The sequence below is a fragment of the Stenella coeruleoalba genome (genome assembly GCF_951394435.1).
Source record: "Stenella coeruleoalba genome assembly, chromosome: 16".
In the NCBI taxonomy this organism is placed as follows: domain Eukaryota; kingdom Metazoa; phylum Chordata; class Mammalia; order Artiodactyla; family Delphinidae; genus Stenella; species Stenella coeruleoalba.
This window is the reverse complement of record NC_137162.1, coordinates 63,391,061-63,408,465: the sequence shown is the minus strand read 5'-3', so window position 1 is coordinate 63,408,465 and position 17,405 is coordinate 63,391,061. Positions and strand designations below refer to the sequence as shown.

General features: G+C 41.7%; 1 protein-coding gene across 5 annotated transcripts in view; it reads right to left on the bottom strand.

Annotated features, from left to right (window-relative positions):
- The window catches only part of SLC25A16 (solute carrier family 25 member 16), a 33,942-nt gene extending 23,536 nt beyond the window's left edge, over window positions 1–10,406 (bottom strand). For 4 of the 5 annotated variants that reach the window (XM_079900411.1, XM_079900413.1, XM_079900410.1 and 1 more), the window contains exons 1-3: window positions 10,144–10,406; window positions 4,885–4,977; window positions 7–140 (exon numbers count right to left, since the gene is read on the bottom strand). In XM_079900411.1, the coding sequence (XP_079756537.1) occupies window positions 7–140; window positions 4,885–4,977; window positions 10,144–10,264 (348 nt within the window). In that variant the 5' untranslated portion in view covers window positions 10,265–10,406. The remainder of the gene's footprint in view (window positions 1–6; window positions 141–4,884; window positions 4,978–10,143) is intronic. The other variant, XM_079900412.1, reaches the window with a different exon arrangement.
- Window positions 10,407–17,405: the final 6,999 nt, after the last annotated feature.

Here is a 17,405-nt window from a genome sequence, read left to right as displayed (position 1 = left end):
AAGTACCGTTTTATAATGCTCAAATGCCATAAACTGGATTGCACCATAAGGAAAAATTCGAATCATCATTGCACCATTCCCTTTATACAATCCAAGGTATCCCTCCTTTTGGGGAACAGCACGCAATGTAGAAAATACTCCTATTTTTAGAAAGATTTTTAGAAGAAAAATACTATTAAAACAGAGAAAACTACCTAAATTCAAATTTTCATGACAATCACAGATAAGGATTACTATGCCATCATTCATGATATAATTTTGCTTGAGGAATTACATGAATAGTAATTTCTGTATAACAGTTAAAGCTACGTAAAATACATCATATGTCCAAATTATGTAAATATTCCTCATGTAAAAATATAAAACATACTATAGCAAGAACAGTTACAAATTATAGTAAATTATATTTATAATTATTGTAAATTAATTAATCTCTAGCAACCTAAAAGAATATTAATAGAAATATATTCAACATCCAGATAATACACTGTGGATGACTATTTGGAAGGACGAAGGAAGGTTTCCCAGACTGACCCAGACACCTGTGTGGTTTGTTTACGAAAGAAACTGCTAAATAGAAGAAACAAATAAAAAACCTACCAATTAAAAAACTATTTAAATTGGGGGGCAAATTTTCATTAGTAGTACACTTTAATTAGGAATAGAGATAAACAAAGGCCTGAGTTCTGATCCGATATACTGATATGTTTATTATTCTAATAATGTCAATCACTAATCCTATTTGCAGTACAGACTTCTACATTCCATTATTAAACTATTTAAATTCCAATATTAAACTATTTAAATTCAGGTTCCTTTCCAAATTTTTCAAACAAAAATCAGATCAAATATGAAGGTAAATCACTGGGCTCATTTCGAATTTTAGAATTCAAGTAACCTTTTGATACCTTCGCAGAAATCAAAACTGTAGGTACTTACTAACATCCAAGAAAAGATATACTCTAAAAGCATTTTTAATAAGCAGATATCTAAGTGGACTAATAATGTATTAAAAAGAATTTTATTTGGGTTGTTCCCTGCTGGCCTAGTAGTTAGGATTCCAGGCTTTCACTGCTGTGGTCCGGGCTCAATCCCTGGTCGGGGAACTGAGATGTCGCAAGCCACGTAGCGCGGCCAGGGGGAAAAAAAAATAGAATTCTACTATATATATATATATATATATATCCACACACACACGTACAGGTATATGTATAATATAAAGTTCTTCCAAAATACATGAATAATACAACTAAATATATTCACCCCTCCCTAAAAAAAATTCTATCAAAGACATCCTCTTGCTGGAAGAGAAGAGTAATGATAAGCTCAGTTTAATTTTATTTAAATGTGTTTGTAATAATTTAAGGGTAATCAAACTTAGAACAGTGGCCACCTAGCAGGAACAGGAAGGCTAACGATGAGAGAGAGTACAGAGGAGGTTTCAACTGTACTGATGATGTTTATTTCTGAAGTTCTGTGCAGCTCCCCATATGTTTATTATATTATTCTCTAAAACTCTTTGATTGTTACAAATATTTAAAGAGAAATCATTAGTAGAAGTGAAATAAAGTTATTTCAAAAAAAGGAAATCCAGGGACTTCCGTGGTGGTCCAGTGGTTAAGCCTGCGCTTCCAGTGCAGGGGAGCACAGGTTCAATCCCTGGGCGGGGGGGCGGGAACTAGGATCCCACATGCCGTGGGGCCAATAAATAAATAAAATTTTTTTTTTAAAAAAAGGAAATCCAGGAAACAAGGAGCAGGGGAGGGTGGCTGGGGAGGATACAAGAAAAGCACAATGAACAGAAAACATAAATCTATGATTGAAAAGAAAATCTAAAAGATATAAATCCGGGACTTCCTTGGTGGTCCAGTGGTAAAGAATCTGCCTTCCAGTGAGGGGACACGGGTTTGATACCTGGTTGGGGAACTAAGATCCCATATGCTGTGGGGCAACTATGCCCGTGTGCTACAACAAAAGAACCCACAACGAAGATCCCGCATGTCACAACTAAGACCTGACACAGCGAAAAGTAAATAAATAAAACTTAAAAATATTTTTTAAAAAAAGATATAACTCCTTCTATTAAAAGCCAAACTCTCAAATTCTGTTAAAAGGCAATGCCTAACCAAATGCTTTTCACAAAAATCTCACCTAAAACAATAACACAGAAAGACAGAGTAAGACTGAATGTTGAATGTTTTCAAATGGCATTTAAATATCCATTGAGATAATCACGTTATTTTTCTCCTTCAACCTATAGTCTACTATTTTTAGTTTGGGAAATTGAGATTTTCTTTATGGCATAACACTGAACCAAGTTTTGCATGTGTTACAAGCATATTTGGAAAGAATATGTATTCTCTGCAGGGTGCAAAGTCCTCTTGTCTATGTTATATCAAGCTTGTGTGTTATTTAGATCCTTTTCTGTATCTTTATTTTGTCAAGATAGGATTACAAGGAATTAACAGCTGGTAAAATATAAGCATATGCTTGTGTATATATACATAAGCTCTGAAGGAAAAGGGAAGAAAACTGTAAATGCTTGATTCTAACGAGGGGACAAGGAGAAAGACGTTTGCTTTTGCACTTTTTGAATTATGAACTTGTGAAAATATTATACATTCAAAAAATAAATAAAATGTAAAAATAACAAAATTTAAAGGATTTTTAAAGAATCCTATTATGATTCAGCTACCTATTTTTATATCACATTGACTGTAAAAAGTTAAATGGAGGTCAAAGATTTTTAATATACCACAGGAAAAAATTCTTTACATTCGGTGCAAATTGCGGAAGAAGAAATTCTAATTATACCCCTTCCTTTTCATTTGGCCACAATAATTTTGATTCAAAATAAAAAGTAGTTTTTGATGCCTTGGAAATAACGCCATACACTTTTTAAAAGAAGCTAAAGTACAAATTTTATTCAATAGCATACCTTTATCATCTTTAGTTTGACTGTGAAAAATCATGTTTTTAAATTTAAGCAAAACTGAAAAACTATCTTATGCATGTAAAAAGGGAGGCACCTAGAATAAAATGCCCAACAATATTTTTAAAATAAATTAATAAGCCATTAATACTTTTCTTTTGGCTTGTATATTTTAAAGATACATGAAACTCCATCCACTACACCAATAGTTCATTGCTGCACTACAGGAATTCTGTTTCAAATTCTGCATGCCTTGTAGGGTACACTGTAACCCGTGGCATGCAGCCCTGTAGAGCGTGAAATCTAATGTGAATATGTAAACTAACGATTACAAATCAGGAAACAAAACAACATACATCAGCATGGGGAGAAGTTTAAAAGAATAAAACAATACTGCTCAGACATTCATATGCTGGGTCACTGTCAAACACCACGAGATATTGGGTAATATAATTCATCTCCTTTTCACCCTCAATTTAGACTACAAAAGAAAATCATTTCCTTCCTTTCCAGTTTTATATAATCTGTCAATAAGTTCAAAGGTCTTATTCTTTCTATACATGAGCAGTACACTGAGAAGATATAGAATTCATTTCTAGATACAAAGATATTAGCAAAATTTTTCTTTCAATTTAAAGAACAGACTTTGTATTAAAAATATTGACAGGAAAATGAGACACGATAAATATAAAATCACATTTTAAAAACCCAATTGTTAAAATAATTGATTCTTATTCACTCTGTTAAATATCTTTCTTAAAAATGATGCATAGATCATGCAGAGCACACATCATTCCCATTACTGAAGCATGAAACTGTAAAGCAATGGAGTAGTATGAGTTAGTTGCCTTGACCTAACTTCTTTCTTGGTCTCTATTCACATTAAATTTATTCTTTTAAATCTTCTTCCCTCTAATTGAAAATTTAATATATGTTTAACATGTATTATAAATTAGCTTAGAGGAAAAAAATTACCTATAATCTCACCACTGAAAATTAACCACTTAATGTTCATATTTCTCCTTCTAGCCTTTCGTCTAAACACATTTACTTAGATAAAAATGCAATATGATTAAACCATTTGCAACATTTTTTCATTTAACTAATATATTATGAACATTCTTCCTAGTCAATTAATATTCTTTTACAATTTTTTATGATTGCAAAATAGTCTATAATATGGACTTATCTATTTAAGTAATACTTTTATTTAACTTAGCCAATTCCCTATTAAACATTTTGGTTGGCTCTTTCTTTTTTTTAACCAACATAAATAATGCTTTCATTCTTGTATATACATATTTGAGCACATTTCTGATTACTTGCTTGAAACAACCTCCTAGAACTAGAATTGCAAGGCCAAAGAATATGTATCTTTTCAAGACTTTTGATGCATATCACCAAAATGCCCTCCAAAAAGGCTATAAAAAATCCTTACTCCCACCAATGATATATCAGAGTGTCCATGTTAATTATAATAGCTGGTTTTTATGTTTACAAGGAACAACTAAGGGCTCGATATTTTTTTAACAATGCAAGTTTATACTAATTGCATTGGATTCTGCTTGCCCTAAGATATCTATAACACATGCTTAAGTGTTTAAAGGAATAAACCTTATCTCTATCACTAGTTGGATTTTTTTTTTAAATCAAGCTGGGCTATTATGTGTGTCCATTAAGGATGTGATTTGTTAATCTCAATAAATAAATATGTAGTACTTACTTCAATGATTCAAAGATTTTAGAGTACATTAGTACCCTAAAATGATAAACATATATAACCATTATTGCAAATGAAATGATTAAAATAGCTAAGAGATACATCCCTTGTAAAATCTGCCCCCAAACTTGAACTCCCTTTTGTGTCCTCTTTCCACTATAATTCACAACTAGAAACGAAGACAGCAGACGGATAACATTTTCATTTTTCTCTTTAGCATCAATTAACTCACCCAAGTGTTTGTAATGGTGATTGTGAGCTTGTAATAAAACCTTCACTCGATCCAAAGGAGCAACTGTTGTTTTGGCACAGCATCCAGCAATACCTAAAAAATTTGAAAAGATCAGGAAGAAATTCCATATCATTTCTTTCCAGATGGAAATCATTATTTAGAGGCTAGCATACCCTCTAATCTCTAATTTGATCTCCATGGGTAGAACTGCCCAGTAGCAGGGATATGTAGATGATGGGCCCCCATTCTCTACAATTTAATTATTGAGCATGTCAGACTTAATAAGTTTGAAGAGTGTAAATCTGCCCCCTAATTCCTGATGAACATTGGAATCTTGCTAAATGTGGTTATGGAGACAGACACTTGGAGGGACTTACCCACCTATAAGCCTCTGTTTGAAATAACATCTTCTTCTGGATGACTTCTCATTGAAATAATCAAATTTCACCCGTAAAATTCAGTCATTCATTTATCCACTCAGCAATTACGTATTTGGTCCCTACCACATGCCACTGTGCAGACATGTGGATGACGGTAAAGTGCATACATGGGCTTTAGCATAAATCAGAATCCAGGTGAGCCCTAATAGCTTGGCATGCTTCTAAGGTGACAGTATATAAAGATTTTTTGCTACAGACTGTTTGTGTCCCCCCAAAATTCATACGTTGAAAACTAATTCCTAGTGATGGTATTTAGAGGTGGAGGTGGTATTAGAGGAGGTGATTAGGACCCTCATGAACGGAATTAATGCCCTTATAAAAGAGGCCCCAGAGGGACTTCCCTGGAGGTCCAGTGGTTAAGGCTCTGTGCTTCCACTGCAGGGGGGCACAGGTTCAATCCCTGGTCGAGGAACTAGGATTCCGCAGGTTGTACGGCCAAGAAAAAAAAGAGGCCCCAGAGAGATCCCTGGCCCCTTCCACCATGCAGAAACACCAGCTATGAGGAAGCAGGTCCTCCCCAGATATTTGCTGGCACCATGACCTTGGACTTCCCAGTTTCCAGAACTATGAGAAAGAAGTTTGTTGTTTATAAGTCACCCAGATTACAGTATTTTTGTTATAGTAGCCTGAACCATCTAAGACACTTCTGTAAGATACCTTACATGTAGTAAGCACTCAACCAAATGAGTTGTTACTATTATAACAAGGTGGACAAAAATGTCCTTGGTGTCTTTTTTTTTTTTTGCGGTACACGGGCCTCTCACTGTTGCGGCCTCTCCCGTTGCGGAGCACAGGCTCCGGACGTGCAGGCTCAGCGGCCATGGCTCACGGGCCCAGCCGCTCCGCAGCATGTGGGATCCTCCCGGACTGGGTCACGAACCCGTGTCCTCTGCATCGGCAGGCAGACTCTCAACCACTGCGCCACCAGGGAAGCCCCCTTGGTGTCTTTTTTATGGTTATGTTAAGCTCTTCGTCATTGCATATTTGTTAAGGAAGGTACAAGAGGACTGGGATACTGTGAGTCTCTTTACTACTGCATCCCCAGAGACCAGTTCAGGGCCTGGCACCTAACAGGTACTCAATACCTGTTTACTGAATGAAGAGTCTTACTTTACAAACTTTTAAAAATATAAGACAAAATCACTCAAAATCCACACACATTTACTTAATAGCTCAGCATGTAACTGATGCTAAAATGCATATTCTGAAATACCCAAAAATAAAATGCCTATTTGTACTCAAATATTAAATCCACATATAAGTTTCTATATCAAGCTTCTCTTATCTGAACTAATGGAAATAACATTTATGGCTACTCAAAATTGAGAATAAGCTAAAAATAATTTTCATTCGGTATATTTGGTTTCAGAATAGTTTTTTATATAATTATCTTCCCATTCATTATGAAATAACCACATAAAAATTATTTAGAAACTGTTGAATAAGTAGTTTCTTTTAACAATATCTTTACTTGCTTATCACACCACTTTATAGCTCAATTAATCATCACAAAAGTCCACTGAGTAAGGTCAAGTAGCCTTTATCTTCATTTTGAACAGCTGAACTTAAGATATTTGCCAAAGACGACTTCCCTGGCGGCACAGTGGTTAAGAATCCGCCTGCCAATGCACGAGACACGGGTTCAAGCCCTGGTCCGGGAATATCCTGCATGCTGCGGAGCAGCTAAGACCCTGCGCCACAACTACTGAGCCTGCGCTCTGGAGCCCACAAGCCACAACTACTGAACCTGCATGCCGCAACTACTGAAGCCCGTACGCCTAGAGCCAGTGCTCCTCAACAAGAGAAGCCATGGCAATGAGAAGACTGCGCACCACAACGAAGAGTAGCCCCCCGCTCACGGCAACTAGAGAAAGCCTGCGTGCGGCAATGAAGACCCAGTACAGCCAAAAATAAATTAATTTATTTATTTAAAAAAAAAAAGATTTGCCAAAGACCACTGCTAATCACCAATAAAAAACATGTATGGGTCTTCCCTGGTGGCGCAGTGGTTGAAAGTCCGCCTGCCGATGCAGGAGGCACGGGTTCGTGCCCCGGTCCGGGAAGATCCCACATGCTGTGGAGCGGCTGGACCCGTGAGCCATGGCCGCTGAGCCTGCGCGTCCGGAGGCCGTCGCAGTGAGAGGCCCACGTACCGGGGGGGAAAAAAAAAAAAAAAAAAGAATCAGGTTAAAAACACATATGGTGGGGCTTCCCTGGTGGCGCAGTGGTTGGGAGTCCGCCTGCCGATGCAGGGGACGCGGGTTCGTGCCCCGGCCCGGGAGGATCCCACATGCCGCGGAGCGGCTGGGCCCGTGAGCCATGGCCGCTGGGCCTGCGCGTCCGGAGCCTGTGCTCCGCAACGGGAGAGGCCTCGGCAGTGAGAGGCCCGCGTACCGCAAAAAAAAAAAAAAAAAAAAAAAAAAAAACACATATGGTGGGGCTTCCCTGGTGGCGCAGTGGTCTGCCTGCTAATGCAGGGGACACGGGTTCGAGCCCTGGTCTGGGAGGATCCCACATGCCGCGGAGCGACTAAGCCCGTGCGCCACAACTACTGAGCCTGCGCGTCTGGAGCCTCTGCTCCGCAACAAGAGAGGCCGTGATAGTGAGAGGCCCGTGCACTGCGATGAAGAGTGGCCCCCGCTTGCCACTAGAGAAAGCCCTCGCACAGAAACGAAGACCCAACACAGCAAAAATAAATTAATTAATTAATAAAAAAACAACAAAAAAAAACACGTATGGTTTCCTTTGTACCCGGTACTAGGCTAAGAGATTCAACTGCAGGCACTATGCCAAGGCTTTTACAGGTCCTTTCTCATTTAATCATTACAATTACATTCTGAGGTAGGTACTCTATTTTCCCATTTAAAGGATGGGGAAACTGAGGCAAAGGGAGGTTAAGTAACTTGCCCAATGGTATTTTCTCATATCACTTGGACCAGGAGCGCCTATAATGGTTATAAAAATCTGTGAGCAACTTTTTTTTTTTCCTTCCCATTTCAATGACAACTTCATCCTTTCAGCTGCTCAAACCAAAATAAGTCCCCCTTGACTTCTCTTCTTTACCCATCTCTAATCTGTCAGAAAATCATTTATTCTATCTATATCCAGATTATCACAATTTTTCACCACCTCCCCTGCTACTAACCTGATCCAAGCCACCATCATCTATCATCTGAATTACTGCAATAACCACCAAATGGGTCTCCCTGCTTCCATATTTACATCCCTGCAGTTATTCTCCACAGAGCAGCCCAAGTAATCCTTTGGAAACATGTCATATCATGTCACTTCTCTACTAAAGACCTGCAATGGCTCCCTACTTCACTCCAAGTAAAAGTTAGAATCTTTACAGTGGTTTACAAGACCCTTCATTTCCTGTCCCCTTTAACTTTCTAACCTCCTTCCCCCATCAGCACCACCTGGCTCCAGCCACGTAGGTCTCACTGCTGTTCTTTGAACCGATAAGCTCCTCCCTGACTTTGAAGACTTTGCTTTAGCTTTTCTTCCCACCTGGAAGGCTCCTTCTTAGACATCAACTTGCTAAACTCCCTCACGTTTTCAAGTTTGCTCAAGTGTCATCCTCCCAATGAGACATCACGAATTATCCTATTTAATACTGTACCCACGTAGCCTCTACATTTCCTTGCCCCATTCTCCTTTTTACTTCTTCCCATTCCATTCGTCATGTTCTAATATACTATATAACTTATTTTTTCATTTTGCTTATCGCCTTTCTCACAACAAGTCCCCAACCAATGTAAACTCTAGGATCTTTGTTTTATTCCCTTATATACACTGAGCATGTAGCAGACACTGAAATATTCCTTGTATAAATAAATGAATGACCTTTTTATCAGCAGAACAAAATAATTCTTAATACTATTGCAGCATACAGATATCTTTCTACAAGTCCTCATAATGTGGAATTTTAAAAATTCCCAGTCTTTACAAATAATTAAATGATGACAACCCAGACAGTCAACTAAGAGAGGGTAGAGACTGAAACACCTCTTTATGAGAAAGCAGAAGAAATTTCTGAGAGACAATATGAAACTTCTGGCCCGACAGTCACACCAATAGTAGGGCTGGGGCTTCCCTGGTGGCGCAGTGGTTGAGAGTCCGCCTGCCGATGCAGGGGACACGGGTTCGTGCCCCGGTCCGGGAAGATCCCACATGCCGCGGAGCGGCTGGGCCCGTGAGCCATGGCCGCTGAGCCTACGCGTCCGGAGCCTGTGCTCTGCAACAGGAGAGGCCACAACAGTGAGAGGCCCGCAAAAAAAAAAAAAAAAAAAAAAATAGTAGCTTTGTACCAGCTACCTGTCAAGTACCTGTGGCACAGTTTTCTAGAATCACCGGAACCAGCTTTGCTTGTAGACAGTTTTGCACAATTTCCCAGTCATCCTTAAAAAGCTGACCTCCCATGTTTATTTTCTTTTAAGCAAACATCAAAATCCAATTCTACTGTCCGTCGTGCAGTCTTTATAAAAGAAAGGAGTGCCCAGCATGTTGCACTGAAACCCTGACGTCCTTTAAGGGACTCCCCTCTTTTTCCTACTATCCAACCCTGAAGAACTGGTGCCTGGTTCAGCCCTTCCACGGCTCCAGCCGCTCCTCGACAGCTCGAGACCCTTCCTCCCCAGGATCCTGCTGTCATTAGTCAAGGGATTCTTAGAGGTTACAGCGGGTCCGGGCAAACACCTGCCAGGGCATTGGAGCAGCCAGAGTCCAAGAATGTTATCGCGGCCGCATACACCCGACCTGCCCCGGATCCCGCCCCGGCCACTCAGTGCGCGGCCAGGTCCTCCCGGCGGAAACCCACCTCCGGCCAGGAAGGAGCGCAGCCAGTAGAAATCTCTGCGGGCGGCTGGCCCTCCGGCTCCTGCCGCCTGCGGCATCGCGGGAGGTGGCTCGGCTGCTGCCAGGGCCGCCGCCGCCGCCATCAGGACCAGGGCCGCGTCGGGAGCTTTGGTCGCTAATTTATAACCCAAGCGCCCTAGCCATGGCCAGAGCAGGCAGTGACAGGGCACCGACCGCCGCACGGCGGGACGGAACACCACGGGCGGCGCGGCGCTGGCTGATGGCGTAGGCCAGGGGCGGGGCCTGGGTCAAGGCCCGAAGCGGGAGTCTCCGGGACTGGACACCTCCCACTCTCACCAGCCTCGCACCACATCTCTACTTCTGGCCTCGCTGTGCAGGCGTCTTCTGTTACACGCGGAAGAAGGGAAGAATGGCCAGCGAGAAGGTCCTTCCAAAACCCACCACCTCAGAAAGCACTCCCCCGCCCATCAACCCATATTGATCATTGTTCGACATGTAACCGTCCATCGGGCTGCCTTCTGACCTTCCCAAAATGAACCCTTTCCAGAACCAACCTTTGGTTCCTCACTACTTCCAGGAACTTCTGAAATTGCACTCTCCCACCTGATCAGCTATACCTTCTCAGATCTTCTCGCTGAACCTCACATTCTGCCTCCCTAACCCCCCCCACCAACTAAGCTTCTATTCCACCCCCAACCCCTCTGCCAAAGAAATAATTGCTAAAGTAAGTTCTTCTTTCTTTGGGGTGCTACGAATTACACAAATACTTCTGCCTTGCCAGGACTTTCTGAATCTGTGCTTTGTGCTTAGCTCTGAAATTCCAGCGCTCTACTCCCCACCAACTCCTAAACTCTCAGGAACCTCCCAGTTTCTTCTCCCTGACCCCGCTGTATTACAAGACTATTTTTTTCAAACCACCCCTTACCCAGCACTATTCTCTTACTGTGCGTCCCTCATCACCTCCAACTGGAGCAAAATTCATACCTATTCTTTGTGACCAAAGTTGTTCTGAACTTTTATCCTCTTTTTCAGAAATTACCTATTATAATTTTCATTAATACTTACTCCAATCTTCCCTATTATTGACACTGGTCCCCACTTTCTCTTTCTATGGATATGCCTCTGCAAGGTGTTTCTAGCCAACATTTATCATTAATGGTGAGTCCAGATTTCAAATTTATTTTTTCCCATGCTCCCAATATTCAATTTCTACCAGAAAATACAGACCCATATAATAATATCATTATTTATAATTTGCATGTCTAATGTGAAGAATTGAAAGCTCCCAAAAGTGGGGATGGTTGCACAACATTGTGAATGTAATTAATACTACTGAACTGTACACTTTAAAATGGTTAAAAGAGTAATTTTTTTTTTTTGGCCGTGCGGCTTACGGAGTGACCAGGGATTGAACCCGTGCCCCCTGCAGTGGAAGTGCAGAGTCCTAACCACTGGACCGCCAGGGAATCCCTGAAGTATGTTTTATTACAATAAAAAAGTACAAGAAAAACCTCCCTAAGGTTTTTTTTTTTTTTCTTTTTTTTGCGATACGCGGGCCTCTCACTGCTGTGGCCTCTCCGGCCGCGGAGCACAGGCTCCGGACGCGCAGGCTCAGCGGCCATGGCTCACGGGCTCAGCTGCTCCGCGGCACGTGGGATCCTCCCGGACCGGGGCACGAACCCGTGTCCCCTGCATCGGCAGGCGGACTCTGAACCACTGCGCCACCAGGGAAGCCCCCTCCCTAAGGTTTTTGTTTGTTTGTTTGTTTGTTTATTTTGGACTGAGTTGGGTCTTCATTGCTGCCCACGGGCTTTATCTAGTTGTGGCGAGCAGGGGCTACTCTTTGCTGTGGTGCACGGACTTCTTGTTGCGGTGGCTTCTCTTGTTGCAGAGCTCAGGCTCTAGGCACACGGGCTTCAGTAGTAGTGGCTCGTGGGCTCAGTAGTTGTGGCTCGCAGGCTCTAGAGCACAGGCTCATAATTGTGGCACACGGGCTTAGTTGCTCCGCGGCATGTGGGATCTTACCAGACCAGGGCTCGAACCTGTGTCCCCTGCATTGGCAGGCGGATTCTTAACCACTGTGCCACCAGTGAAGTCCCCAGGTTTTTTTTATGTAACAAAAAAAAAACAAAGGTCTATGCTTTCATATTACATAACTAGCAAAGCTGTCCCAGCTCCTAGTGCTAATGTGTATTTTTCCCCGTCCTGTAAGCTGGTATTTTTTCCCTGTCCTGTAAGCTGTACTAGTATCTCTTCTAATCCATTTCCATTTCAAATGAGATGCACCTTACAGATTTAATTTATCACGTAATGGCCCTCAACTCCAAAACTCAATCCAGACCTAGGATGGAAAGTTTATATACATGATAACCGACAAGTCTAGTGACTTAAACATCCAATTATTTCTTCTCTACTCAGCTGGTTACAACTAAGCTACTCAACCTACAGATGTTATTACACTCACTCTCAGAGATCTTACCCAACCTCAGAGTTTTAAATACATTTATATGTAGTCATTGGGATGACTGCTAATCTCCAGCCCTTCCCACCCACTCTCCAAATCTATTGATCCATATTTCCCACATCTCCACCTGTATACCTAACTGGCATCTATTTATCATATCCAAAACTAAATTCCTCATCTTCTTTCCCAAACATGCTACTCCTGCAACCTTTCGTCATTTCATTAAATCACAACTCCAACCTCAGTCCATAAACATTGAGTAATTTCCTAATTAATCTCCCTGCTTTCTCTTGCTTCCTACTTTCTGTTCCTAATATGGCAGCCAAAGCAATTCTTTAAAACCTAAAACAAATCTTGTCACACCTTATCCCCAAACCCTTCAATGGCTTCCCATATCACTTGGGGGAATTCTTAAAATGGTCTACTGGTTTCCTGTTATATCTCTGGCCTCAACTCCTAGAACTTCCTTCAGTCACACTGGCTTCTTTGTTCCTCATAAATACCTGGCATGATTCCCTCAGGGCCTCTGCACATGCTCTTCTTTCCACCTGTACTACTTTTCCCCTAGATATTCCATGTAACTTCCTCTTTCTATATCCTTCTTCAGGTTTTACACAAATGTAAGCTTCTCAAGGAGGCCTTTTCTGGCTGTAATATTTAAAATTACTACCCACTCTACCCTCACCCCTACCAAAACTCTATCTCTTTTCTCTCCTTTAATTTTTTCCACAGAATTTACCAGTGCTTATAATATATATAAAATGTTTTTATTATTAGTTTTCCCCCACTAGAATGTAAGCTCCATGAAGGTAGGAATTATCTGTTTTGTTCATTTGATTTGACACTGAATAGATGATATACAATGGTGCCTCTACTTAAAGACCAAGTCTTTCTATGTGTGTCTTTCACTGCTAGAATATCTAGCAACTAGTGGCCAGAGGCTAAAGAAATGGAGAAAAATGAATCCCTTTCCTCAATGAATGTACTATTTCATGGAATGAATGTGAACCTAATAGTTAAATAAATAACATACACAAATAAAAAGTAGGGATGCAGAAAACAGACCATGTTTGTCAGAGATCATCAGGGAAGGAGGTAATTGAACAGGCTTTTGACACAGCCAAGCATGGGCCAGGGCAAACACACATACATGTATACACATGCATGCACATGTGCACATACACACACACACACACACACACACACACACACACACACAAATAAGGAAACCCAGCTTGGTCAAAGAACAAAGAATTGTCCAGTTTGCCTGTCTTAAGATTCTTGACACCCTCTCCTTGACTCCCCAACACTTGTATGGCAGACCACTGACCAATAACATTAGAGAAATAGGTCAAGGTTATATCATGAACAGTTTCAATCTTGGGCTAAAGAGTTTAGACTTAATTTAGTGGCTAATAAGAAACTGGTGACAGCTATGTTTTAGAAGAATTAATCTGGGAGAGATGAATACAATAATTGGGAAGACAGTCACTGACAGATCTGACAGTAAAGAAGCCAGTTAGGAAGCTTTTGCAATAATCTAGGCAAGAGAGTTGATGGGAGCATGAAAATATAATCAGAAAGAAAATGGATGGAGGAGATAGCACCTCTGGGCTTGCTAAGGAATTAAATATGGAAGGCAAGGAATAGGATAAGTCAAAACTGATGCAAAGTTTTTTGCTAGGGTGGTTAAAAGACTTGATGGACCATTAACAGAAGAGGGAAAACAGAAAGAGGGACTGGTTTGGGACTTCCCTGGTGGCACAGTGGTTGAGAATCTGCCTGCAAATGCAGGGGACACGGGTTCGAGCCCTGGTCCAGGACGATCCCACATGCCATGGAGCAACTAAGCCCGTGCGCCACAATTACTGAAGCCTGTGCATCTAGAGCCTGAGCTCTGCAACAAGAGAAGCCCACGCACCACAACGAAGAGTAGCCCCTGCTCACCGCAACCAGAGAAAGCCTGCGCGCAGTAACGAAGACCCAACACAGCCATAAATAATTAAATAGATAGATAGATAGATAGATAGATAGATAGATAGATAGATTTAGAAAGAGAGACTGGTTTAAGGCATAGAAAGGGGATGGAAATGTTGGCACAAACTGTAAAGATGAAAATATACAGAATACCAAAGGACAAAGGTTTGGCAAAGGTTTTTGTTTTTGTTTTTTGTGGACCATTTTTAAAGTCCGTATTGAAGGGACTTCCCTGGTGGCACAGTGGTTAAAAATCCACCTGCCAGTGCAGGGGACACAGGTTCACAGGCTCTAGAGCTCAGGCTCAGTAGTTGTGGCGCACGCCTTAGTTGCTCCGTGGCATGTGGGATCTTGCCAGACCAGGGCTCGAACCCATATCTCCTGCATTGGCAAGCGGATTCTTAACCACTGCGCCACCAGGGAAGCCCCTGCTTCTGTTTTATGTTTTGGCTTTTTGGCCATGAGGCATGTGGGATCTTAGCTCTCTGACCTAAGGGGATTGAACCCGCACCCCCTGCAGTGGAAGGCGAAGTCTTAACCACTGGACCACCAGGGATGTCCCAGGCAGTTTTTCTTTAAATATGGGCAATACGTGAATACCATATAGACTGGATATAGCAATAACTACCTAAAAAGCCTTCTTTGGGGTCTTCCCTGGCAATCCAGTGGTTAAGACTCCACACTCCTGATGCAGAGGGCACAGGTTCTATCCCTGGTAGGGGAACTAAGATCCCATATGCCGTAGGGCGCAGCTTAAATAAATAAATAAATGTAAAAAGCCTTCTTTGAAAGCTTCACCCAACCCCACACATACCCCGACGTTTCATGAAACAGGGATAAATCAATGTGCCTTTTTTAATTATTATTATTATTGGTTTTCGCGGTAGAAAAGTCTTTTATTATATTAGTCAGGCCCCATCTGGCTGGGCCTAGACCTGGGCCCAGGAATAGCTGAGAAGAGCCCGTCCCCCTCCCTACTACTCAAGCTTCTCTTTGTCCTGCTTCTTCTCTTCCTCCAGCACCAGGGTTCGTTCTCACTCTTTCACCAGCTGGACACCACAGTAGATGAGAAACAGGGTGGCCAGTGTGGTCTGGGGGAACCCTGTGAGTAGCAGGCACTGGGCGACCAGCTCTGTGAACTCAAGGCTGCTCAGGCTTACAAGGTTGTACATGATGATGGCCCAGAAGTTCATGGCCCCAAAGATGGCTGAGACCCTGCGGGACATCTGCTCCCACACAGAGGCCTCAATTTGCGCTAGGGACCCCCACTCTGACAGTTCCTGTACCCAGAGCTCAAAGGTGAGGCCAAAGCAGTTAAGACATGACCACAGGTAGACATTATCACAAGGCCCAAGCCACAGAGTGGTGATGGCAAATGTGGCCACACTGGCCCCCAACTCTGGAATCACCGCAGAGTTGAGTAGGCTAGGCCAGCCGGGGACAAGGGGCTGTCCCTGCCTGGGGGGCTTTACACCTTCCCCCCCACCCCCCACTCTGACCTGGGCCTCCCAAAATCCAGGGGAGGCCCCATTTTAATAAACATTGTCATGGACCTTAGCTATCTTTATTTTACTTACTTACTTATTTATTTATTTTTGGCCACACGGTGAGGCTTGCAGGATCTTAGTTTCCTGACCAGGGATCTAGCCCGTGCCCCCTGTAATGGAAGCCCAGAGTCCTAACCGCTGGACCATCAGGGAATTTCCTTAGCTATCTTTAAGTTAGGCTAGGTAGTCTCTTTTAGACCACAGATCATTAATGTTTATTTACTTATATTTACCAGGAATAAGCATCATATATCACAGATGCCTTATAATTTAAATAATTTTGGAGTCATATGTAATTTATCTGATATATAACACACGATCTTTGCTCCTTTAGTAGCATTTGTACGCTCTTTTATATGGTTAGATTTTTTTTTTTTTTTTTTGGCGGAGCTGCACAGCTTGCGGGATCTCAGTTTCCCAACCAGGGATTGAACCTGGGCCACGGCAGTGAAAGCCTGGAATCCTAACCCGTAGGCCACCAGGAAATTCCCTGATTTTTTTTTTTAACTACTCTTTTTTTTTTTAATTTACTTATTTATTTATTTTTTGGCTGCATTGGGTCTTTATTGCTGTGCGTGGGCCTTCTCTAGATGCAGCGAGCGGGGGCTACTTTTCATTGCGTGCGCGAGCTTCTCATTGCGGTGGCTTCTCTTGTTGCAGAGCACTGGCTCTAGGTGCGCGGTTTTCCATAGTTGTGGCTCGCAGGCTCTAGAATGCAGGATCAGTAGTTGTGGCGCACGGGCTTAGTTGCTCCATGGCATATGGGATCTTCCCGGACCAGGGCTCAAACCCGTGTCCCCTGCATTGGCAGGCGGATTGTTAACCACTGTGCCACCAGGGAAGCCCCCTGATTTTTTTTTTTAAAGCACACTTTGGTTATATTTTGACCTTAGGTAATTAGATCTTAAGAAATTGCATAAGATAAAGATGATTCTTATTATTTTTGACTCTAGAAATAATATTAGATATGCTTAAGTTGTGACGTCAGCTTTCCATGACTAGTGTACAGTTGAAAAAGTTTGTGAACATGAGGTAAAGTTTAATCAGGAAAGCAGGGATTTTAGGAAACAGCTTCAGGTTTCTTTTTTACTACGGCATTAGTAATCTGGTATTCAAAAAATGAAAAGTGACATTTTTAAATCAAATCTTTTGCTACAGTCCTCCAAAGCTATACATTAAATTTCTAACAGAGTATAGCGAAAAAGAACAGAAACATGGAATGTCTGTTTCTCTACTTAGTAGGTAAGTGATCTTTTTTTCTAAATTTTATTTATT